This window comes from Thunnus albacares, chromosome 4, assembly GCF_914725855.1.
Source record: "Thunnus albacares chromosome 4, fThuAlb1.1, whole genome shotgun sequence".
NCBI classification, from domain to species: Eukaryota; Metazoa; Chordata; class Actinopteri; order Scombriformes; family Scombridae; genus Thunnus; species Thunnus albacares.
Genome location: NC_058109.1, coordinates 16,432,228 through 16,458,299, shown reverse-complemented (window position 1 = coordinate 16,458,299; position 26,072 = coordinate 16,432,228). Strand labels below are relative to the sequence as shown.

The window sequence follows — 26,072 nt, the reverse complement described above, 5'->3', positions numbered from 1 at the left end:
GGTTTGTATGGGGAGTTTATTGAGTCCTGAAGAGATGTTTCAAACGGTGAGCTTTACCTTCAGGATGTGACACCATTGATTTGAAGCATCACAGGTGAATATGGTAATTAAAACAAACCCATTCACAGAGAATATAATTAAGAATTTTACACAAGAGAGATTTCATAATAACATTTATGTTGCACCTGATCATTCATACAGTTTTCATCTTCTTAAATTGCATTGTGCTGATAAATAAATGTATTTGAATAGTGTATACTTTCATTTACAGTAAAAAAAAAAATCTGGATTTTCCATGCTGAAATCCCATGTTTATAGTCCCCTTTTCTGTGTCCTCAATCCTTAAGGTGAAGATCCACAACTCTTATTTTCATAACAAAGCGTTCCAGGGTCCAGCAAACAAACTGTTGTATGGATGTACTATTGATTTCACATTCACACGTCCGGACTTAAAGGGACTATGGGATTGCCCATGAATCCCAAATCTGTGTGCTACTCACAGTCTGTCAAGTTGACATCCACTCTCTTCTGTAAACTGGCAAGATTATTCACTCAACAGGATCTCTCTCTCTTTCATCCTGCGAACTACAGGCCAATCCGGACACTGACAGCCAAGTGATAGCATACAGATGGAAATGAAGGCGAGCGGGGGAATGGTGCTGTTTGTCAAACACTGGAGAAAGCTTCTGGGTTCAAGGAGTAGACTGCTGTGCCAAACTGGGTCCTCTGACTCTGACTTCACTTACTATGAGGCTTCAGCACCCGAAATCATATGCTCAACACAGTTATCATACATGTTATATGTCGGCTCAACTTAAAACTCAATTTGATCTGATTATGGCAAAAATATGTGTTGTATAGGCATCAAAGTCACGGAAGAAATCTCACATTTTATCGCAAACTTGTCTTTCAGTTTTCCTTTATCCAAAGAACTGACTGAAATGACCTGTGATAGCTACTGTTTAACACTATACAGATGTGAAACACTTTAGTGTAAGCATATTGTTTCCATGCCAGTGGTTTTTGAGCATACGGGCCTGCGTATTTTATGACCCAATAATTTATTTTCTCCCAATCTTTTTATTCTGAACAACCTCTTCTGAGCCGAAGAAGAACACAAGTACAGGAAGAACTCACAGTCTGCTGAGAAGATGTCATTCATGTCAGTTATTTGTGGAAGTAAATACATACAGCCACTGTGTTGATAACAATCATATAACAACTAAACTAGTCTCAAAGACTGATATAAGCAATATGTGCTGTGAAATGTATTTCCTTCTCCTTGGGCAACAAATAGTATGCATTCTTCCCTGTAGTCCACCAGAGGAATACAAAGAATATATTCTGCCCATTCAATCATAATGTTGCCTTCTGCTTGGAGATGATCATTGTGCTCTCTGGATCACAATTCACAGTCACTGGAATGAAACCAATTTGAGCTCCTTTCAAGATAATGCAAATAAATATCAGCCCTGATTTGCCTGTTTTTTTCATAACTTTCCTCTCTTCACTCCCTTATCAGCACACAGAGCATTTCTCTCTTTCTTAAGGGTCGAATGAAAGGTCTCTCTTTTCTTGAGAATCAAGGCAGAGGAGAAGCCTGGTCCAGGACTGATTCATGTCGCACACACTGGTGGGATGTTATGCATGGATAATTGATTGTCGAAGCAGCATGGCCACCGTTGGATCTTGATGGTGCTGCCGAAATGTCACCTTACTGATGTTACAGCGGCGCCGATATTAAAAAGGCTGGTCTCAAAGGCTTCCATCCGAGCACACTCCTCTCCCACTGTGTCTGGAAGAGACAGCACTGTTTGTCAGGGTTCTATTTCAGAGAGACAGATCTTGCATTCGCAACCTTATCTGCACAGGACAGTGCAACCACTTCCAGAAGTGCATTGAACATTTCCAATCATAGGGATATATCACTCTCCTTTTTAAGTGGAAATCAAAAGTGTGGGAATAGTGAGGAAAAAAACAGACATAATTGAGATCGCACAGGATTTATTTATAGGTAGTTTGTCTCCTCCAAAACCCGGAAAAATTACACTCCAAGCTGCAAATATCCCCAACGACAACAATAAAGAAGCCATCATTTTCGTGGGAATGTTTTCATACCGATTCGAAGAAGTTTTAAAAGAAAATTGTTTGGAAATGTCTCAGACATTAACTCAGATAATGCAGTATGCATTTATATAAAAAGTAGGGGATTAAGTGAGTGCAATCCAGTTAATTTCAGAGTTAGGATAGTGTACCGAAAGCTGAGCAGGGCCTGGTAAACTGTGTTAATCTATAAAGGCTTAGGCAGGTAAAAATAGACGACACCTGCATGCCTTTTTACCTCCATAATACATTGCAGAGGGAAACTATTGAGCATCCATTTCCATTACCAAGGAATGGAAAAAGGATATTTTACCATCAGTTTTCGGAGTGGCTTCGGTACATTGTTAAAAAAAAAAAAAAGAAGCATACAGCTGCCATTAATTCAGAGGCCTGCACGGGAAAAAACCTGTACACAATCAGTTTTTTTTTTTTGCACAATTTTTTTTTCACATGAATTATGCTGAGTTGCAAATACATATATGAATTAATACTACATCGAAATAAAGCAGCTCTAAATACATTACACCACAATACATTCATAAACCACACTTGCACAGTGTACAGTGCTTAACTAAATTTTGTGTTTACATTGTTTTAACTAAAAATCATATGCACACAATGTTGTTCTGCTCAGCAATTTAGATTCTTTAACAATGCTAATTTCAAGTTCAGAAATAATGTTACAATATTTTTGTTCAATATTACTATTGTGTTTCTACTGTTAAAGGGATAGCCCTTTCCTTGTTGTGCCTCTCTGACATACTGAAACCATTCAGAACTCAGGGCTTCCCCCATAATCAAGTGTGAATGAACATGTAAACTTAGCCAAGTATTAACAGAACTTGGCCTTTCTTCCACACACAGCGGTTCATGCTGCTGTGTGAATCTTGGTTGGCGTGACAGAGGTAAAAGGCAAACAGCTTGAGGAGTGAAGAGGACCCAAAACAGACAGGCAGGAACAGACCATACTCTTGGGCAGAGGGCTGCGGCTGAAAAGGGAGAACGGAGCATTAATAGCCACCATATGTCTGCATATTCGGGGGTCCCCAGCGTAAATTTCATTACCCAACACACAAAATGGACCATCTAAAAGACGTGTGTAACGTGGCCTGAGACAGCTACCGTGTGAAAAGCGGGCCGTTATGTGTGAGAGCCATGGCCTGATCTGTCACGCTGAGGTTTTTAAGGAAAAACGGGGGTAGCAGCTGTTTGGTTCACCTGTCCTGTCCTGTACACGGCTCTCCATCAAAACCAGAGGCTACTGTCCTCTCAGACCTGCACCCACAGACATGTTCCTCCACAGTAATCTCAGATGTAACACTCCTATTAAATGTGACGACACTTACAAGACCACAGCCCCTCTGTTTATCAGACTTGTACAATTATATGGTGTTCTATTTGTATAAGCACACTGGTTATAGTGGCAGAGATATCCATAAATATACCGTAAGGCCTTTAGCCTATGCTCATGTTTTTCCACTGGACAGTGAGTGGGATAAATCAGCACAGGAAGACACTGTACTACCCTTGTATTGGACCACCAGATTGCTGTCTAAGCTAAACTACATAATAATCATGGGTTTATTGATGGTATTTTTCAAGTGCCTACTTGTCAAGAGTTGGAACTTTTTGTCTGAGTTCACTGTGGGAAAGTCTTTAGCAAAAAATATGCACAGCGCGAGTATGTGATTGAATTAAATTTAACTGTTTTCACATATGTTCCCTTGTTTAAGGGGGAAAGTTACTACAGCACTGCTTAAGCCATGGATTATCTGTCTGCGTCCTCTGCCTCTTTAGCATCAACATGAATTCACCCACTCAGAGTCTATCACACATCCACAGAGCTCCCTGAGAGAGAGCGGACCTTAGGGAAGCCCAAGCGGGGGGGCGGGGGGGACCTCGACAGAGCAGAGTGGAGCTGAACAGGGTTGTGGTTGAGCCCATGGGCATGGCCTTCTCACTCTCTGGCAACCACTTTGTTAGGCACACAACACTAATCCTCCTTGTGTCTTTATTGCCCTCTGTGTAGAGGAGCAGGCCGGGGCTGGGACTTGGGGGAAGCACCGCTGCAGGGCCAGTATCATCAGCATTCCTGTTTGAAGATAGGCCACGCTGTACAGCATTAAGGCATCTAATAGAGGCAAGCTGAGAGCAAAACAGACTGATACTCACTGAGACAGAGAGGGAGAATAAAGAAACAGGAGAGTCACTTTTGCCCCCCCTCCGTAAAATAGTACGGGTGGGGGCATAATTTGAGGGTAGGCAGATTATTGCAACCAGAAATGACTGTGAGGCAATTCTGGTTCATGTTGTTACACATACTCAATAATCTAAACAACACATTAATGTGCTGCCTTAATTTGTAATACTGCCTCTGTGGTTGAAAATAATTTGTCATGCGTTGGATTTGTAGGAATGTCATTTTGGATCATTCTAAAGCATTTAAGACAAATTGTTTAATGAATATTGAGACATACATCCAAACGTATCTTTGTTCGGTTTATCTATTTAGTCATACAACTGAAAACTTTTGATGATTCCACAAAAAGGACAACTCATTGTCTTTTGTTTTGTATTGTTTTCCTTTTTTTATTATTATTTTCACAGATTATCACTGAAAAATATTCTCAGAGTTGGCCTTGCTATTAAATGATCCTACTCAAAGTCGAACTTACTCAACTGGCGCCATCTTGTGTCTGTACGAGGCTGCTGACTGCCAGCACAGGTGCATAAAATTCAATGTCACCTTTTCCCCCCAGATCTCCTCACTGTCCCCCAGCTGTCACCTGAGTGCTTGGCAGCATAAGGTATTAGCATCAAGATGCAATCCAGATTATATGCTTGTCACTCATTCCATGCACTCAGTGGCTTACAGTGTGTGAAACAGACAGAAGATAAAGCCTGTGCACAGATGGGAAGATAAAATGCTTCTAAATATTCATCGGTTTTCTGACTGCAGCAATGTAAGCCCTGAATTCTGCCATTAGATCGCTGGGAAGATCAACCGTTTAACAAAGAGCTGGACCAAAATGAGTTGAAATGTAGCAATGCAAAGAATAAATAAAGAAACACATCTGAAATTTTTAAATCTCTCCCTGTAGAAGCAAATTTTCTGTATCCACTTTGAATTTTGTGGCACTCTTCTGTACTGGGGATCTGAAACAGGGTTTGCAGCTGTATATCTCAACTGAACAGAGCCTCTGCTTGTAAGCTACATCCATATTAGCAGTTTATTTCCATGTTTACACCGTTTCATATTCTTTGCAATAGTAACAGGATTACTTTGTGACAAACGGTAATTTGTGGAATTCCCTCATTTCAGTTTGAGGATTTTCTATTTCCTCTGTCCCCGTCTTATTAAAAAAAAAAAAAAGAAAAAAAATGTTTCTGTGTTCTCATCTCCCCGGAGGTTTGATTTCAGAAGCCCTTCAGGTTTTTGAGCAGACCTCTGTGAAGGGCCAGATAAAGCAGAGCAAGGCCTGGTGTTGCAGGCATGAGGGAGCACGAGAGAAATAATAATACACCAAGGAATCCACTGATGAGCACCCTTTCACTCCACAGGCCAATACTTCATGTACATATACAGACAGAATGATCATCTGCTGCCATGACACACTTACTGTATGTACCATGCAAGTTACAAGCATATTTTCACTCATTAACTACTGACCATGCATGCTGTACATTACAGATCACCTTTTATGTCTTACTGCAGAGTTTTAGACTTTAGAAAGGATACATTTGCTGTTATTCTAGATTTTTTTCCATGAAAAGACCAAAACCAACAATGTGTTAGTTTGTTTCTCAATAACTTCAGACTTCTGTATCCTGTCTGTGGCTCCTAGCCTCAAGCCCATTGGTTGCTACTGAAGATGCAAATCTTTGAAAACAGTTTACAAATATAAAGCCTCATTTTAAACAAAAGACTTATAATTTCCTAAAAGAGCAGGGCACTGTAGTTTTTAGCAAATGTTACTTGAAACAGAGGTAAATAGTATATTTTTGGGGACTATTTTCAGCTGTGGATTAATATGCGTAGTTAGTATTTACAGCAGCAGGACGATGTATTTGGTACTAACTCAGGATAAACTACAATGTCCACTACTTCATAGAAATATAGCCTGACTGTTGTACATTGGAACTGGCACTAAAAGATAGAAACACTGCACCGTGTACTGTACTAGAGAGATATTTGACATTATATTATTACACCATATATATGTCTGATATATGTGTGTATATATGTACACTACACATACATTTGTGTGTTATATGCTGTGTGTGTGTGTGTGTTTGTATGTATGGACTATGTGTGTATATGTATGTGTATTGTACATATACTTCTGCACATATTTTGCACAACTTTTTTTTATTTTTATAATCCACAAGTCAGGTCATGTATATAGCCTAAGTATTGTAATGTTTATAATGTATATAGATGGAATTCCATTTAGGTTACTTGACTTTTTATTTTGTTTGTTTTTACTACTCCTATTTCTTATCCGTTTCCTTGTTCCTGCACTGCTGTAACATGGGAATTTCCCCTCTGGGAATCAATAAAGTCTTATCTTTATTGTAATGAAGGATGATGTCACTCAGTGCAACAGTGTGGCTCATTTGTGTATTTATTGTTTGGACAATAGTGGAATGAGCTATATCAGGCTGACTATAATACTTGTTAGTATTGATCATTTTTGGGTCTTTTCATGGGATTTGTTCACTATAAAATATATATATATATATATATATATATAGAAAATTATATATCCTTGTGTTTTCATTATTTTCCAAGCTTTGTTTTCATTCATTCTGTATTTCTATATTAGACTACTACTTGTAAAGACTTGAACCATCCTTGAGAAGAGATAAAACTCCGTGCAAACAGTTATACAATTTTTTTTGTCAGTTGGTAATGAGACCCTCTTGTTTCCATTGTCTCAGACATTCATTGTCATCCTCACAACTGTGTCACAAGTCACTTTGAAACATTTCCTCGGTGTGATCATGCACTTTATGATTACATACTGAAAGGAATTAGTAAATGTACATAAGTGAATTAATGTATGTAAATTAGTCACTGCGGGTCTGGTCCAGTTGATCCCCAGCTGCATATGTTGGTAATCACCGCTGCCTCTTGGATTCACTCACAGGCACGCAATAAACAACCTGCTGCCAGCACCCCCTACGCTTTTGTCTAATCTGCCGTTTCACTGGGCTCTAGTTTGTCACACAAATATGAAAGTGAGTCTCAGCAGCAGAATGCACAGTGGCACATTAAATAGGATGGGTGCCTGCACACTAAAGCCCCAGCCATTAAATCTAGGATTTACACTGGAATATGATTCCCTAACTGTCTTAAGAGTTCAGGTTGAGAAGTTCTCAGAAAGATCTTAAGGAACTTGGTGACCTCTGTGACCTGCTGCCTGGTGTTGTTTCCAAAACCACATTAATTGAATTAATTACTGAATTAGCTCTTTAAATTACTCCTTACAGTTGATGATAAACCTGTGATCAACTAGCAGGGTAAATGGATCTCTGTTTGGTCTTGTCTCCAGACTGTCAAAGTTACATTTTTTTTTCTTTTAATTCAAGACTTTGGTGAACATTACTGTTTCATGTAAACCTCTTTATCAAGCTTCTCACGACATCCCTTCCTTAATCTTTGGTTAATGCCGCCACCTACTGGAAGAAATGATGTACTGCATGATATTAGGGACCATAATAAGCACCATGTATTCAAACCTTATACAGTCTATGATTCAAACCTGCTTGTGTCTCAACTATCACTCATATTTCTGGAGTATACCACACAGAAATGGTGATTCTATTACTTTATCAGACTGAAAACTACTTACTGGTCTGTGTACTATTATACTGATTATTTTTTAAATGTGTGCTTGTATTCACACATTTTAACGATTAAGGCGATCTAAAATGAAAATTCATGTTATTTGGTGACAGTAATAAAGGCACATTGTCATGGAAAATACTACTTATCACTGAAATTCTTATCAATGAGCTGGGTTTGCAGTGTTTGAGAAAACAGCTTCCCCTGTCATTCTCTCAACAGGTCTACCCTCCATTGAACTGGCTGGTGTTTCTTGCCAATGTGAATGCAGCTGGGAACAATCTGGGACTGTGGGGGCCTGACTAGACCGATGGCCATACATTATAATTTCAAATTCATAAAGCACAATTTTAATTAAAATACATGTATTTGCAAAATATAACATACACAATCCTTATTCGGAGCTACATGGCAGATTTAAAAACAAAACAAATGAATAACAATAACCATTATATACAGGCTATGGTTGTAACTGTGCAATCAGAGCTGTAAAGTTTAGCTTTATTGTTTCAATGCAGAGGGCAGAGGCGTAAAATTGGATTAAATGCAGATGTATGTCATTTGTGTTTATTTTGTTGTCAATGCCTCCTCAGTTCAGGAGCAAACCACTGTTATTTTTTAACCTCAACACCCCATTATAAAAATAAGGGATCATACTTATTATAGGGGGTATATGCACCGTCTTTGAAAGGGGGATAGTGTAACAGAGGCTGGCAACCCTACTGCTGTCAAAACCTCAAAACGCGTTATTTTTTTCCCACCAGCATTCTGCGAAGACCCACCCCTACACTGCCTCTGATTGGCTCTGACTCCCTAACACTAACCATCTACCAATCAAACCAACGAAGGCAACGAGTGCTAGCCAATCAGAGGCAGCGTAGGGCGGGTCTTCGGTAGGAAAAATAAGGCTGTGAAAACCTCATTGCAGAGCATGCCAGTAACTTAACACTGGAAGTTGCCCTCAGAAGTTAGCGTCTCTAGGCCTGGCAGTGTTGTAACTACAAACTAAATCATGGCAGGAAAGAGAGCATTGGTAATTCTGTCTAAAGGTGCAGAGGAGATGGAAACGGTTATTCCTGTGGACGTCATGCGAAGAGCTGGGGTTTGTATTTCGTCTTGCTGTTTGCTAGCAGTTAGCAAGCAAATAATGGCACGCACCAACATAACTTACTTGTTAACTACCCCTTCAGTCAGTCAGCAACATTGCCACGATCTAAACGTTATATTTCGTCACAGGAGCTTAACGTCACTGCGATAATGATGTAAATAGTGCACAACGTTAGTTATTTGTAACCTGCTAATGCTAACGTTGACATCACCGAGCCTATTAACTTTACTGAGCTAGAAGAGCAATGCTTATTGCGCACTCTCATTCATGTTTTTTTAACTTAATTAATTTATTAATTTATTTTTTGCTGCACCACCGACAGAAGTAAGTTGTTTGTGTTGCTTGCCTGCCGTTGATATACTCTTAACCTTAAAGTGAGTGCACTGCAGAGGCCAAGTTTAAATGTCAAAGTCCAGCGTCACCTCACCGCCATTTGAGTCTAGCTTTCAGACAGGATGCCATGTTATATCATTATGCTAACACTGAATCTTTTTTAATACCTACCCAAACCTGTAGATCGCAGTGACGGTTGCAGGACTGACGGGCAAAGAGCCAGTCCAGTGCAGCAGAAACGTCGTGATCTGTCCTGATGCCAGCCTGGAAGATGCTAGCAAACAGGTTGGGCTCAACATCTACTAACGGTAACACAAAGACAGGCTTTCAAAGCCATATGCAATATTTTGTATGGTAAATTGTTTCAGTTTGATAAGCTCCATCGAACAAACCACGTTTCAAACCTTGTCAGTCTCAATCTATCATGGTCTCTGTCTCTCAGGGCCCGTATGATGTGGTTCTTCTGCCAGGAGGAATGCCAGGGGCCCAGAATCTGGCAGAGGTGAGAAATATACAGACCCACATGGATGTAAAAGCCCCAGTTTCTTGTTTTTTTTTTGTTTTTTTTTTTGTTTTTTTACAGTTGTTTTGATATGCTAGGGTTCTTATTACATAGACTAGCACAGTGGTTCTCAAGCTTTTTAATTAATGATGCCCACTTTTGTTTGCTGAAAAAATGTCATGCCCTCCACATCCCTGTAAACCAATGTCTTCTTACAAACAATTAATAATACTTACAAATAATACAATTAATAAGATATTACAAACAAGACGGTCTGAATGTTATTTTAATGGAATAACATTATCAAGAACATGCATTGCTTAAAATTCTTTTGATCCTTTACATAATTATTGTTGTAAAAATGAAAAAAAAAAGACAAGTCACATTTTACACATTTTACATTAGTTTTTACACAAAAAAGACACAATTCTCTTCCTCTGTATTCACAGTGAACCCATGAGCAGGATGGACTTCTCATATTTTCCTGACTTTGACTTTTTCTGACATGTTTTTTTGACAAGCATCTCCTGTTTCTCTTTAGTTCTTTGTCAAAAATCTTTCCATCTTGTACAGAACAAGTCATTTTACTGTCTGGATAAATCTTGCTAATTTAAATGATAGCCTTATTTGCATGAAAGCACAGTCAATTGCGCCCGTCCTGCAATGCCTTCCCCGCAGGTTGAGAACCACTGGATAGGCCGATTCCTTTGAGGGTCCCTGCAAACACTCAGTGAGGTGTCAATATTAAATATAAGGTGATTAAAAGCACATATACGAGTTATTTTGAAACAGATATCCGCAGAGTCAGTGATAATTATTTCATGCCCCAAATATTTTGCATTTATATTAGTCATTTATAGTATTACTGTAAATAACTGCAGTGTTTAATGGTGAATGCACAATTTTCTATTTTTCTGCATTCATATTTTGCATTAGATGGAATGTGTTTTGGTGCCATTTTATTTTACCATAAATGATAATAAAGAACTGTTTCTTGCAAGTGTATGCTGGGATAGGCTCTAGCCCCTATGTGACCCTGAATAGGAGAAGTGGTTATAGAAATTGGATGAAAATATAGAAAATGAAAGGCGCTATCTACCAATCTAGGAATGTTCATTTTTGCATTATCATGTCACAGTATCATAAGAAAAAAAATGTAGTTGGGGCTCGATAATTAAGTCTACAAATGTAATATTGAGCACACATACAGTGGAAAATTGCTGACTCCACAAGAAAGAAAATACTGCCAATGTGTACTACAGTGGTAGCAGAGATAAATGTCTGCTCACTCTTCTAGTCTAGTCAAAAAGTAAAATTTAATTTAATGATATTTAATATTTCAGTCAAACTCATCAAACAGGGTATCTGTCAAATATCATTCTTAGTTCAAACATTATTTTCACAAATTTTCTTTAATAAATCAGTTGCCATATTGAAACATTGATGGCATTTTGTCTTGCAACTTAGTACCGTTTTAAGCATTGAAATGCATGTGATTAAAACATTTGTTTGTTTTTAATGATTTAGTGAAGTCAGCATATACACTGAGCAATCACATGGCCTGCAAGTGACTCACTGTGCATCTGGTTTCCATGCTCTCTTGCAGTCTCCTGCTGTGAAGGAGGTGCTGAAGGCACAAGATGGCAGAAAAGGCCTGATTGCAGCCATCTGTGCAGGTACAGTTTGCAAAAACAGCCCAAAGTCATAATTATCCAGGACTGACCTCTTAATTGTGATGCCTTTTTATGGGTTAGAGTTTAAATATGACATGACCTCAAAATTTGACCATCATGTTGTTGCTTTTAATCAAATAGAGGTAAATTATCCAACCTACATAGTGCAGTTTATTCTGTAGTTTGGTGTGTAAAATGACATTTCTGTAAGTAATCGAGTAATAAATGTGCTCCCACTAATTTTCCACTGATAATCTGCTGATATCATTAATAAACATGTACAGTGCTACCATGTGCCTTGTAGACATTTTTAACAACAATCAACACTAGATGTCTGATATTCTGGTTTCAAACATACCAAGCTAACATTGTGCCAGTAAATGAGATTTGGATTTGCTCACAACTTGAATCAAAGATCTTGGATAGAAAAAAATGTGCCATTTTTCTGTGCACATGGCAGTGGATCTTCTGGTATTTTAGAGGTGGGTGTGCCCTGAATAGAATTAGCAACCTGCAAAAAAAAAAGCAGACTGTTAGAAAGTGGCATGCCTCATTAATTTATGGTCATTTGTGAGCCCTTTTGACATTTGAGATGAAAGGGTGAGGGTTTGATTAATAATTTTCCCTGAATGAACTCATGAGCACTGACATTTCATTTGACAGCATCCGTATGCAGAGAAAGGACACTGGAAGGACATTTTGAATAGGGACGGGACCAATGCGGCAAAGTGGATTGAAGGGTGTCCTAGAAAAATGACTGAAATACTCACAGGAATACACAGTTTAATTAACCTGCCAGCAAGAGGGCCAGTTGCAAGACTTCTTATTCTGCCCTAACATGAAAATTATTTTCTTGACATTGCTTCTCTTTGTGTACTGATATGTGTTACATGCATGTAGGGTCATGAAGAACCTCAATGATCACAGTAGCACATTGACAAAATATCCACAAAACATAAATTCACGGTTTATATGATTTTATCAGGTGATAGAAATATATTCATCACAGCCTTCCTCTCCAGCGTCTACCTAGCTGTCTGACTCTGGTTCTCAGCAGGTTTCTCTCTTTTATCTCTCTCTCTCTCTCGCCCTCCCAGACTGGCGTCCTCTGGGTGGGGACTAGTTGTAACAAGAGTAGCTTGGCTTTAACTGGCAGACTGCTGTTCTGCCAGGGGAAAGTGTAATCTTTAGACTGCATGGGAAGGCAGCCAAGGAGCATAATCAATAACTTTCTATTTATTAACAGTTTTTGGATGAGCTCACTGCAGTGCTAGGACATTGCCAAAGTTAATGCAGCAGCAGCAGTCGATGTCTTCAGCCTCTCCTTTTTTCCTCTCTTTTGAATGTGGTGCAGAGTCTTTGGAGTGAGACTGAAACAGTATACTGTATGATACAGTCACACCTTTAGGACATAGTATTATCAAATATTTTGTGCCTGTGTCACTCATTTACTGTATAGCACTAGTAGTAGTCCCAAATGTTAAATACACCATTTTCTGTATGATTGTCATATTTTGTGTTTAGCATGATCGAATGGATTTGAGGACAGACAGTGTTTTACCCGATTTTACACTTGACTCTAACCTTTCTTTTAAACTGCATTAAGATGAAAGCCTGGACTGACACAGAATATGTTCTTCAGTGTCACTTTATAACAGGAAGCTGTTAAATGAGCCCTAAACAGCTTTGCCCTTCTGCAGGTCCCACCGCTCTTCTGGCACATGGCATTGGCTACGGCAGCACAGTCACCACACATCCTGCTATGAAGGAAAAGATGATGAATGGAGGTAAATTTTAAAAAAAAAAAAAAAAAAAAAAAGAAGAAAAGGGTGGAAATTTGTTGAAATGTACAGCTAGTGGTTTCAACAGTACTACTAGAACTTCAGGAATTGTAATTATTTATAAAGGGCAGCAGATGGTGCTGTCATAGCTCTTGCTTTTCTATAGAGAATTATGCCAGTATGCAGTAGCAGAGAGCACACCACTCAGAGGTGAAAGCGGATGCAGGAATTTGACAGAACATACTAGAACTGGGTCAGTTGCAGTGGTGATAGATTATCTATGTGTAAGTGTATATCGTACAGTCTGGTCTCTAATGTGTGTGACTATCAGCCTGTAGCTTGACGCTCTCATGGTGTGATTATTCTTATGGTATTGCTCTTTGTCTTTTTTTAGACCACTATAAATATTCAGAGGCTCGAGTACAGAAGGATGGACATTACATCACCAGCCGTGGGCCAGGAACTAGTTTCGAGTTTGCCCTGACGATCGTTGAAGAACTTATGGGGGCCGAAGTTGCAGCTCAAGTCAAGGCTCCTCTTATTATGAAAGACTGACTGTAGCCGTGTTCGCTTACATCCTGCAAGCAGCACTGCCCGCTGTATAAGTCTAGACCTACTGAGACAACTAATTCAATGTAGCTGGCACAAGGAGTCAAAGTCACCAGTAACAAATCATTCTCCGCAAAGGACATAAGGCTTTTTCTGTTCTGACAGGTTATTGTCTTTCTTCATGAGCAATGTAAGGCACCTATGTTTTTCTTTTCACACTGAAATACAACATGGATAATCACTGCACAGACTTTCCAAATTAGTCGTAATAAATTTTATTTCATTGTAGTTTTTCCCCACAAATTGCTTGTTCATTATGTTGACAGCTTTTATTCTTTCACTTGTCATTAAAACATGGACGTGAAGAAACTCTTGTTTGTCTTACTCTATGGTTTAACATTACTGGAGGTCACTGTGGCTTGAGTTTCACATGCCTGCAGTGGCTGTTGACACCTAAATATAGTCTGCATAATGTAATGTATTGTGTGGGCACTACTTAGAACGCGGGAAGCAGAATCCAAATAGATTGACAGGTGGCCTGACCAATGAGAAGGCCGGACCTGGCTGCAGTTGTATTTTAACTGACGAATGGCAGCGCGCCCGCAGCCAGCAGGGCGGGGCTGTGGTGCAGCGCGTGGTAGTTGTGTCAGAGCAACAAAATTCAGAGAGGGTCTTCACACAGTCAGAAAGAAAGAGAAGGTTTTCGCCAAAGGTAGGAGCATTTTTGGGTTTTCTCCAGTGATTGTGCGTGTTATCAACGATTATGTCCTTCCGAAATCGGTACAGCAACATTCAGATATTCTCATATCTGTTTTTTATGTCGTCAAAACAGTTCACGCAACGTTAATCACCGTAACTAGATACTAACGGTATCGAAACTGACATGGCAATGTAACGTTACCGTAAGATAATGATACAACGCCAACACAGATGAGTGTTATATCATTAAAAGAGTAGGTGTTTGTTACGAGGACTCATTTCGTTAGCCGTGATTAGCTTGCTAAGTGTGCTCGAGTGGTGAGTGAGCTTCAAGTTGGCTGCATTCATGGCATAATGGATTGACATCAGCGTCTGAAATTGGCCGGGCAGACAGAGTAACGTTTAGGTAATGTTCACTACACCTTCACAAGTCAAAGATGCTGAGCGGACTTTGACGTTACCGGACTCGGGGAAGGAACATCGTATCTTAACGTTGAGATTATCACGTTCTGCAAATGTGACCCGACATGGAGACGTCAGCTCCAGAAGCTCCCCATCCTCAGCAGCAGCATCAGCCGCAGTCAGACTGTGCTGCAACACACTCACTGTAGCTAACACAGTGCGGCAGAGGCCAGGTTAATTCCTCCATCAGCCCGAGACATCACCGTGACAACGAGAAAAAGCGATGACAAACACGTGCAACTAACAAAATAATAAACCCCAGAGCGATATTTAGGGCTTGCCTTGTGGTCCAAATAACCACGACCACTTGAGATGTCATAATCTTTCGACGTTGTAGCTGTCACTATTAGAGTGACTTATCTTTATAAGACATAGACAGTCGTGTTCCTAATTAATTTGAAAAAAGTACCTGAGCATAGCAGGTGTGCCTGTAGAAGCATTTTGCATTATTGTATGTGCTGGCTTCACCACCATAGAGATGTCCTCATCGACACAAGGCCCGTCAAAATGATGCTCTCATGATCGTTTTAGCACTTAAAACAGGAAGAACCAGAGAGAGGTGTTATCTTCAACCTCTTTCACTTAACGTATACAGGAAATACAACACAAATTCTCTTCTGGTAGGCTGCGTTTTCAGTTGCAGGGAAACCATCTCTTAGTCATTCCTAGCAAAGCATGCAGAACCTCAGCAGTCAAGGGTCACCCGAAGAGGAAGGCAACTCAAGTGGCTTTTTCATTCACCATCGTATGACCAACAAAAGTAAGCTTCAAAAATAAAAAAAAGACTGGAAGGCTCAGCTCCTATTGTAGTCCATCAAGAGAGCATTGTTTACTGTTAAAATCACATCAAATCAAAGTCCAAATAATCAAAATAATGAGTGTGCAGTGCACCTGTGTATGATACACTGCAGAAAGGTTCAGGCTAGTTGTTTGCCCTATGACAGTCTTCAACATTTTAGATGGGGTTGTGCCTGTCATGTTGAGGCAACATCACTACATAGTGTACCTGAGCTGCTACGTTTTTATTTCTGTTTTTGAAAATACAGACCTTATTACCACCCTCTGGAAGACAATAAACATGAGTGCTTAAATTGTGTCTTGATGACAGTTGTATAGCACATTCTCATTAATGCTATGCTTTTCAGTCGGTTATTTCTGGAACGTTAACATTTTGTGCTGTTGCACATAACATGTTAGAATTATTCTGCTTGAGCAGCTGTACAGTAAAGAGCTTGAGGCTTGACTCCCTATTTCTGGATGGGGCAGAAGAGGGAGGGGTGGGGGGAGGGTGAGGCTGAAGTCACTGTGACTGAGTCATTGGTTTAGCTAATGATGCAATTAGAGTGCTGCACTTTGCATCTCCTGATTAGATCCCCCTACTTTCACTGGCCTGCAGACAACGAAGAATGAATTTGCTTGCCTGAGTTGTTTCAGCAGATGAATTTTCAAAAGGTAATAGACAATTTGCAAGCAATTGGGATTTCATCAAACATTAAAATATTTTGTGCTATCAGCAACAAATGGATAGATTTTTCAATCTTTGGCATCTCACTCAGTGCGGAATAGCTGGAGAAGGGTCTCAACATATTTGAATGTGCACATAAGCATGATGAAACAAAATCATCCCACACAAACCTATACAAAACTGTTCCAAAGATATGAAAAACATGTAAGTTTGCGAACGACGCTGTACTATTTTGGTGTTGCTGCCTAAGTTATAGATTATTTGATCTATATACGCTTTAAAGTATACTGATCAGTAGGAGGGGGCAACTGTTTTACCCCAAATAATTACTCTCAGGGACTTTGTTTTCCAGAAATATGTTTTGGGAAGAATTGCTCTGATGGCATCTACTAATGCAAAGTACAAACTTGTTTTAGTTTACTTGTAGAGAAGAATATGAAAAATGAATTGCATAGATACTTAAGACTTTCATATAGAATATTTTCAAATACAAAGGTTAATGAGAAATGCTGAACTCGGCTGTCCGGAGTTACACTTATCACTCTGTTATTAGGTTGTCAGCTGCACTGCTCTTGTAATTAGGATCTCCATAAACAACGTCGGGCTTCAGGGCTATGTGAAGACAAGTACAAGCTGTAAATCTAAATCTACATGTATATTGGCTTCCTTAAATTGATTTGGTTTATTTCAGATGTGATTGATACACATTAAACAATGGCTGCTTTCTGTATTTTATTGTTTGTCTTTAGGCCAGTTAGAATCAGCAGAAGTAAGCAGGGCTGACCTATGATAAAAAACAGGATCCTAAATCAAAACAGGAACAGTATTCCCTTACTCAGCTGGTTTGTTTGTATGAAATAACTGTATTTGTTTGTCTGCTGCATGTTATTAAAGGTGAGCAAATACACAGACAATGGCCAATGCTATGTAGTCCCATGATGACCTGCTAGTTGTGTAACATCCAGTGTTTGCTGCCACTGAAGTTCCTATAGTCCTTGAATAACTGGTATAATCACATTTATATACTGTATTGTTAAGAAAAAAAGATCCACTCGGGATGGTCACATATATATTATGAAGTTGGTACTTCATTTGTTGTTTAGTCACTTTGCCACCGTCACCTGTACACATGTCTTATTTGTGCAGTCAGGTGGGGATTTTGCAGTAGACTATATTGCATAGTGCTGGTTTAACATTTAATGATTTGATGGATTTTGCATTATATCTGGATCATATTTCTAAGACATAATCAATGTCCATTTATGACCTCCAAGTTTAGACTAACTCAGGCCCCTTTTCTTGCATGTTTTATATGTGTATTGAGACGGTATCATTTGCATGACATCATCACGCTACTGTACAGTGTTGTTGTCAGTGTGAGAACTCAATACTGCGACTTTACAGTCTCATCTACCAGGTCAGGATCTGAGCAAGGATTGTGTGGCTTTCTGGGTTGAACAAGAAGTTACAGACCAATTCCTTAGAGGCTGTAATTTTGTTTACTTAATGCCTGTCACTTTCTCTGTTCACTGTTTGGTAATTCCAGTGAGAACTGACGGAGACTGGAGTACTAAAAGCCTAATGGCCTTCTCATGAGCAATACCCAAAGGACCCCAGAGTCAGATCAACATGGGGCTGCAAGAATAACTGTCAGTATGTAAAGTGTTGTGTTAAATCTAGTAAGTAGAGTGATGACAATTTACAGACCGGTTCTGTTTTTGTAACTTTTTGTTTGAAGAGATAACTATCTCTATTTAGACCAATGAATTGGACATATTACACGTCACTATTTTTTTTTTTTCAAAACTTTAAACCTCATGAATCCACTAAAATCTCATCCTGAAGGTTAGAAAGCAGTTGTGATCATTTCCACCAAAATATTAGTCAGCACTTAATCTTAATGATGCCCATTACATCACACTGACTCAATATGATGATGATTCATTTGTTAATTGTGCATTAGTGTGCGTTTTGAAGTATTCTATTATGCTATTACAATTACTACAACAATTACTAGCCAGTTTTAAATGAATAAAGTTATTATCTAAAAACGGGATGAATGAAAGGAGTATATTTCTACCTTTTGATATTTACAAAAAGCTCCTCACTTGAAGCAAAAGTGTGAGGGTCAGCATCTTACAAGGATGTTTAAAAGGATCCGTTCACTGTAGGACCAATGCAATAAATGTTTAGCAATAAATCAGTAAATCCTCTGTAGAATTGATAACCTGCGTCACTCTGCGCCAATCATCAACTATTGTCGGGCAAGCTGAACCAGTTCAAACAGTTCCGACATATGGTGCAATTCCAATTAAATGAAAATATCTCTATATACAATAAGTTAGTTGACCCATAAATCAGTTCTTAAATATTTTAAAAAATCTTAATATTGCACATACATCATATTTCCAGTTACATTAGGTTAATGAGGACAGAGATGCAGAGCTGTGTTTGTTAAACTTGGTAGAACTATGGATGCATGTTCTTATAAGACCATACAAGCAACTTGTAGGTCTACAAGTCATCCTCCTCCCCGCCAATCAAAGCCAATCAAATTCTTAGTTTTTGATAGCGAATAGTATACTTTTGGATTAATAAAATATAGCCTGCCTCACAACTTTGACCTTTGTGTTATTACCTGTATGTAGTTGTTGTATAATATCCTAGAGTGTGTATATCACTTTATACCATGGTCTGGGTGAATACTCTTTTCTGATTGGCCGGCAGGTGTGCGTTAAAACCATTTATTGCACACGTAGTTCAGCTCAAGTTTAATCACCCTTCTAAATTCATCCGCTACCAAACTTGTAACCATAGCAACATTAATGAGCACACCTGTCAAAGCTTACTCGTTATGACATTTTGAAGAATGGGAAGCAGTAGAGGAAAAAGAAATGGAGAAGAGAAGAAACCAAGCGAAAAACGGCACGAGGAACTGACACCTGAAGAACTTAAAATGACAGAGGAAGAGAAAGATGAGATTAATACAAAAAGGCAACAAAATGGGCAGTTAATATACTGTGAGACTTTCTCTACCAAAAACAAAAGAACACTGATTTGGAGACACACTCTGCAGTTATGCTTAATGACACCTTACATAAATTTTATGCCTTGGTTCAGGCTGGCGGTGAGTACAGTGTTGCAAGTTGTCATGACAACGGTAAGCTCTTGCTGCATAACTTTTCAATTTTGAGTGCAAAACTTTCACCAAAAATTTGCAAATGCTTTTATATTGTTGGCAAATGTCCATGGTATAAGCAGGATAATCAACTAGTAGGTGTGTGTTAAACGGTTTTAAGGCACTGCGCTGAGGCGAACCACTGCAGAGATTCTTCACCTCCACAAACTATTGTGATAGAAAGATTTGAACAGGATTTAGGCTATTTCCCTTGTTTTGGTTGCCACTGTTGGTTGATTAGAATAGGAGCAATTAGGACTGGGCAATATATCGATGTTATATTGATATCGTGATATGAGACTAGATATCGTCATTTTGGATATTGTGATATCGTAACCTTGCAAGTCAAAGAATTTCCCATGTTCCTGCAAATTTTTTTGAACACCATAATACAGTAACTTTAACAGGGCAAATGGGAGCGGATCAAAACAAGGCTTCATTCTAAAATATGACCAATTATACTTGTCAAACAGGGGGAATTAGAAATAGAGGCCTGTTATGTTCTGCAGTCAAGGTAAATAAAGGCCCTGATCAAATAAACAGATAAACAATCCCACACCCCGCACCTCCGTACAAACCTGCGGAGGTGCACCGCAATGCCTGATAATGGTGCCGCAGCCACTAATTGCATATCATACATGTATCATGGGAGTAAGGTTAAAATAAAAAAAAATAGAATTACCATAGTTCAATTTTTTTCCACGTTTTCATGTATGAAAAGACCCAAAATGAATACTGTAAGCGGACTACTTAATTACTATAAGCAACTTTAAACAGCATTTGTTTTGGAATGATTCTGTCCTGAGCTTTTTGATCCATATAAGCGGTTGATCACTGTAACCGTGATCACTATAAGCGGTTTATATATTTTATTATTTCATGAACAAAATATTTATGTTTATATGCAACACAGCCAGCAACACAGAGGTGTGGTCCACCTGAGCACCTGAGAATTTTTTTTATGAAGGTGTTCAATTTGCATCACTTGCTGAGACTCTGATACTTTCTGTCAGTGTGAAGATCATCAATTGAACTACTGGCTTCTCTTAATACAGTAGGTGTACCTGGAGCACCGTGGGTTACAATTAATAGCAACTGAAATCAATCAGGCTTTAGGCTATATTGCTGATACTGATCTTTTAAAAATAATTGAATTGGCCCAGATAATGATCACGTAGAGTGGATTAGACCGCTTAAATTTGTGTTGATTATCTCTTTATCTACCTCATGATCTTGAGCAGGCATAGGTGGGTACAGAGAAAGAAAGGATGGAGGTCTCTGTGCAAACAGTTTTTGCAGGCTCAACCCATGCTTCTCTATGACAGCAGTAAAATATGTTAATATTAATTGATCAATGGTTTCTTAAATTAGCCCAGCTAGTAGTCAGGAGGGCAAACACAAGCTCCTGGCATGATCACAGGACCATCACCTTTCCATTGTGCAACTGTCTGGTAAAGCATAGAACAAAGCCAACTGTCACACCATGCAGTATGAACATGGAGTTACTGTATAGGTGTAAAATTTTTGAGGTCCATGTTTGGTAATGTGTTTATGGACATCTGTGGATTAAACAGTGGCTATTATAGCAGAGGTCATGGTCATGTAAATTGTTTTCTGTGTTGTCCCCCAGTTACAGATACAGAATCAGCTACCGAGGATCATTTTCTCCATTTCATTAAAGGTAACATTAAATGCTTTAGGTGTATTTTTGTTTGGGAGCATTGAATTGACTCCCAGTAGTTTGCTTTCCAACTCTCAGGAAGTTCTTGGAAGGTGTAGTTATTATTTGGGTGTTGGTTACACTTCCTTACTGTGGGCTTATCTGTCTTGCAAACCACCCTGCTACGCTTGGTGTCATGATTGGAGAGGAGCAAGCTTTGGAGCCGTAGCTTGGCTGGAAGAATAAGTTGGAGATGCCGTGACCGGGCTGGAGCTCAGAAGGAAAGGCCAGAGACAGTGGTGCGCAACAGTGAAGCTGTAGCTGTCCCCTCAGGCTTAGGGCACCACACACACACAAACATGTACACATGCAGGGTGAGGCAGATCCATTAACAAAAATGTAAAGGAAATTGATCTGAACACCACACTGACAACAAACATAAACTAAAGCGGTAAACCACATCCAAGAGTATTATTTCTTGGAAGTAGAAGTGCTTAGAAATCGGTTGCTACAAACAAAGAGAGAGTGCAATTTTTAAAATTCCCATTATGTTTTATTTTTGTTTTGCTGAAGATGTTCGTAAACAACTTGGCCCATCTTGTTTTCAGTACTACATACTGTGTCACATATGATTTGTGGTAAATTACTTTGCTGTATCCTTGACATACTGTCTAATTATACAAGTTGAAACTGGCTGTGCGTCATGAAAAATATAAACTGTGCTACACACCTTTGAATTCAACCACTAACTCATCGATACACTGATACTAGATGAATATTTTCTTGGCTCAGACTAGTCAGAAACACATGATGGGACTTGGGCTTTGTTCCACCCAAAAGGCGTCATCGCTGAGCCCAACTACCTGCTCAGCCACCTGTTCAGTTACCTGATGCCCAGAGCAATCTGTACTGAAAAACCAATTTGACCAAATCTGGATGCATGAAGGTTACTAGTGGTAACTATAACACAAATACCAAAAATTTACATTTATTTCACTTCCTCTTCCTTCCTCGTTCACTCTGCCTTTCTCTTGCTCTTACTCTTTATCTATGATTTCCACAGTATTGAGCCGGTTTGTTGTTTAAACATCAGTAACATTAAGTGACATTTCCATCCCTGCTTTTAAGAAGCAGTGGTTTCATAGCACATTGATTTGTGCTAGGATTACTTTCAAATTCAATCAACAAGTTGGGGTCAGTTTCACTGCCAAATTAAGTCATTGGTCAGAAGGCAATATGATTGCTATCTTAAATCTTGAAGATTCTCTTTAAAATTCAAACTGTATTCATGGAAATGGGCAGCATATGCATACAAAGGAGAATTAGCTTTGATGTACAGTTGTAACAACTTCTTGATCTTGATATCTGCAAGGAAATAATTCCCCCACTCCCCCCCTGCCCCACCCCCCTTAGCATGAAGGTGAGAGTGCCAGTGATCTCTCATAGGGATTTTATGGCTTGCTCAAAGACACTTCAGCAAACAAGGTACTATTTCTGGAGCTTGTACAAGGTTTTGCTCTGGTTGCAGGGTAGATTTCATACTATCAGAGGCATCAGATTTATGGGTGTTTTCTCCAGGGTTTGCATAGAGCTTGGTAACATCATGTCTCCCACTCCTGGCTATAGCCAGCTTGCTGAGCTGTGTTCACTCGCTATGCAGCCAATCAACTTTGAGCCAATTTCAATGGAAACCACATATCTGATAGAGCGAGAAAGGGAATCTCTTGTCATTGAATTTAAAACGAACACACATGCTTCTTGCTTGCTTTCCTCTGGCCCACCCTTCTTCTCTTTCACCATTTACAGCTCACTCTGATTCACTGAATGCATGCCTTCTCGAATGCTGACAGTGCAAAGGGAGGTGGGTGTGTGTGTGTGTGTGTGTGTGTGTGTGTGTGTAAAGGGAAGAGGGAGGGGCGTTTCCTTTTAATGCATCTCCTTTCCTCAGTGACTCTCAAGCTCACACATTTATTCTGTCTCTTCTCTCTGTCTCTTTCTTTCATTCTCCTTGTTCCCCGTCCTTGTTCTGTCTGTCTTGTGTCACTTTCTTTTCTGTCTTTCTGTATTTCTGTCTTTCTCATGTCAGACATAACATCCTCATCTCACTCAGGCACATAACCACACTGGATCATACATTCACTAGAGTTGTATCGTTCCTCCTCCCTTTCCTCTCTCCATTTTCCTGCTCAGTCTTTGGGATTTTTGGCTGCAGCTCCTCCATCATAGGCACTGTATTTTCCATTTACTCCCCGGTTCTGCTCACTGCGTCAGGAATCAGCTGCAGCTTGAGGTGGGTGTTTCAAGAGCATCATCGCTAGGTCTGAGACTACATGTCTTTGGCATCTCTCTCTCTCTCTCTCTCTCTCTCTGTCTCACTCACTCACTCTCTCTCTCTCTCCCTCTCTCTCTCTCACCTCTCTCTTCCTGCCTCTCTTCTCACTTTGTTCTGTCAGTGAGAGTCGGGATGATCGGGAGCAGAAATGCCATGCTATCTGTATGCGGCAGCATTTAACGTTGTCACACACTGTGCTAGCGAGGTAGCATATCTCTCTGAGATCTCTCTGTCTCTGTAGCTGTAAATACGGTTGATTGGTCTGCTGCTGCATTGAAAACTATCTTTGCATACCTTATTATGCTGACATGTATTTTGCTCTCTCTCTTCTGTCTCAACTACATTACTCTCCTCTGTCTGGATGTCTGTCATGTTTTATGCATGCCCTGTCCTTTTGAATTCTTGCAAGTGACTTGGTCATACTGTAGGATTTATAAAGAACCACTAAAATAGCCAGGATGAAAGACATGGGTGCAGGCTCGCCCAAAAATACACATACGCATTCACACAGGAGATTCGATTCCTTTTTCACCTTACCTGCCCCACTGCTGCTGCTGCTGCAGTTCCATCTGTTGCAGTTGCCTCAGCCAGCAGCACCCTGAAGCGAGGCTTTAACTGCAGCCAGCATTGTGGTGTATGTTGCTGAGAGGTTGTGACAGTCATCCGTGCCGGGCCGAATGTGTTACCATGTCATTTAAATGTGTTTATGTGCAGGTGATCATGCTGAGGCTGATTGTTGTGGGCCAGTATCTCTGCATGCCTTTGTGTTCTTCTACATGTTTGTGTGTGTGTGTGTGCATGTGCACACTCGTGTACAGTATGTGTGCTTGCCCGCCCATGGGCTCTGGTCCAAGGAGAAAGCACTGGAGAGGCAGGCTGCAGGGGTTCAGTTTGGTGCAGTAAGCTGTTGAATGCTCTGTAACGAGCAGAAAAAGGCAGACTCGTGTGCTGGTGTCCTTTCACTGGGCTGGTACATCTATATTGCAGTAAAGCACGACTTTTTCTCAGATGTCTCCCTTTGAGTGTGTTCTTGTGTAGCCTAACACATTTAGCTTGCTGTTGTTTCTACTTGCCTATGACTTGTATTTTCAACAAATAAGCTTATGATGAGGTGTTGGTGTGACAGTGTTAGAATACAGTAATAAGGTTCCTCATTATCCTGTATGCTATCTTGTATTTTAGGGAAAGGCACTGACAAGGCCCAACAAACAATACTACTAACAATATTTCAAACAAAATGTTTCCAAAGAAAAAACTATTTGACATCTTGTGACAACGGGAAAGGCTGATTAATGTGGAATTTGTCAAGTGCTTTTAAGTGTCATCCTTAATGCTTGTTATGCCAGAAACAAAGTAGATACTACTTTTCTGATGTTGCAATTATGTTGGTCCTGCTGATTTTAAAGTGGACCCCGGAGACATTTTTTGGGCTGTAACTGTATTAACAAAAAATTACAATAGGATAGCCTTCAGATAAATCGATTCCTGTGAGGTTTGACTGTGCTTGGTATAGTTTGTAACATTAATGTAAAGGGCAACATATTATTGAACACAAATTGAATCATCATACAGTTTATGGTTACATTTGAGCACATAATACATGACACACAAAGCATTCTTGATAGCATTCAACTTTCTGGGTGATATTTTGGTAAAACACTAATGATGTGAAACCACATGTCTGCATTTTTTTATGATTATTATGATATTGTGATATTGTGCTTTTCTGGCACAGTTGTAGTTCAGGAAATTGCTTCATTCTATAGTCACCCGTTTTTAAGTAGTTTCAAAGACATTAAAGAAAGTGTTAGGCTAATATTATTTTCTCTACACTGGCTGTGCATGTCAAGCATGACATACCAAATTATTTGTCAATATCTACACTGGATCTGTTCAGCCACTCTTCTGCTTTGCACTCAGAAGCCTTTGTCAGAGAACACACATTAAAGAGGCACTTAATGTACAAACATAAGTCCTAAGTGAAGTGCAAGCTGTTTTGCAGCCAGTGTAAACAGCTATGTTGGTTTAAGTTCCATCAAATAGACATCTGACAAGCGTAACTGAAACGCATCAGCTGATGCTTAATGCTCAAGATCTGCAGTCGTTGGTTGAAGGGCTGACACTGGCCACTGGCATCATTTTGACATTTCACTGAGCCCTATCACTAATGTAGGTCGTGACTCTCTGCGGTTTTTTACAGCTTGGTCTGCTGGATCCTCCAGTGGGGGTGTTTCCTGAACTGAGCTCAGTAATCATTCTGCAGTTGAGATTTAGCAGCCTGTCTAACTTCATTAGCCCTGTTTTGGAGTTCCCAACAGGCATCGCATCCACACACACATAGGCATACTCACATGCACACACAGGAACCCTGTTAATTTA

The 26,072-nt window shown here is 39.6% G+C and overlaps 2 protein-coding genes across 3 annotated transcripts in view; both read left to right on the top strand.

The window, feature by feature from the left end:
- Positions 1-8,852: 8,852 nt before the first annotated feature.
- park7 (parkinson protein 7) lies at positions 8,853-14,266 on the top strand. The gene is made up of 6 exons (XM_044350288.1): positions 8,853-9,053; positions 9,576-9,677; positions 9,835-9,894; positions 11,501-11,570; positions 13,268-13,354; positions 13,743-14,266. Exons 1-6 carry the CDS (start codon positions 8,964-8,966, stop codon positions 13,901-13,903), a joined length of 570 nt encoding a protein of 189 aa, XP_044206223.1. The 5' UTR covers positions 8,853-8,963; the 3' UTR covers positions 13,904-14,266.
- Positions 14,267-14,507: 241 nt separating this feature from the next.
- Positions 14,508-26,072, top strand: part of kcnab2a (potassium voltage-gated channel subfamily A regulatory beta subunit 2a) — a 94,672-nt gene continuing 83,107 nt past the window's right edge. For both annotated transcript variants that reach the window (XM_044350282.1, XM_044350281.1), the window contains exon 1: positions 14,508-14,609. The gene's annotated coding sequence lies outside the window, so the exon portion shown is untranslated. The remainder of the gene's footprint in view (positions 14,610-26,072) is intronic.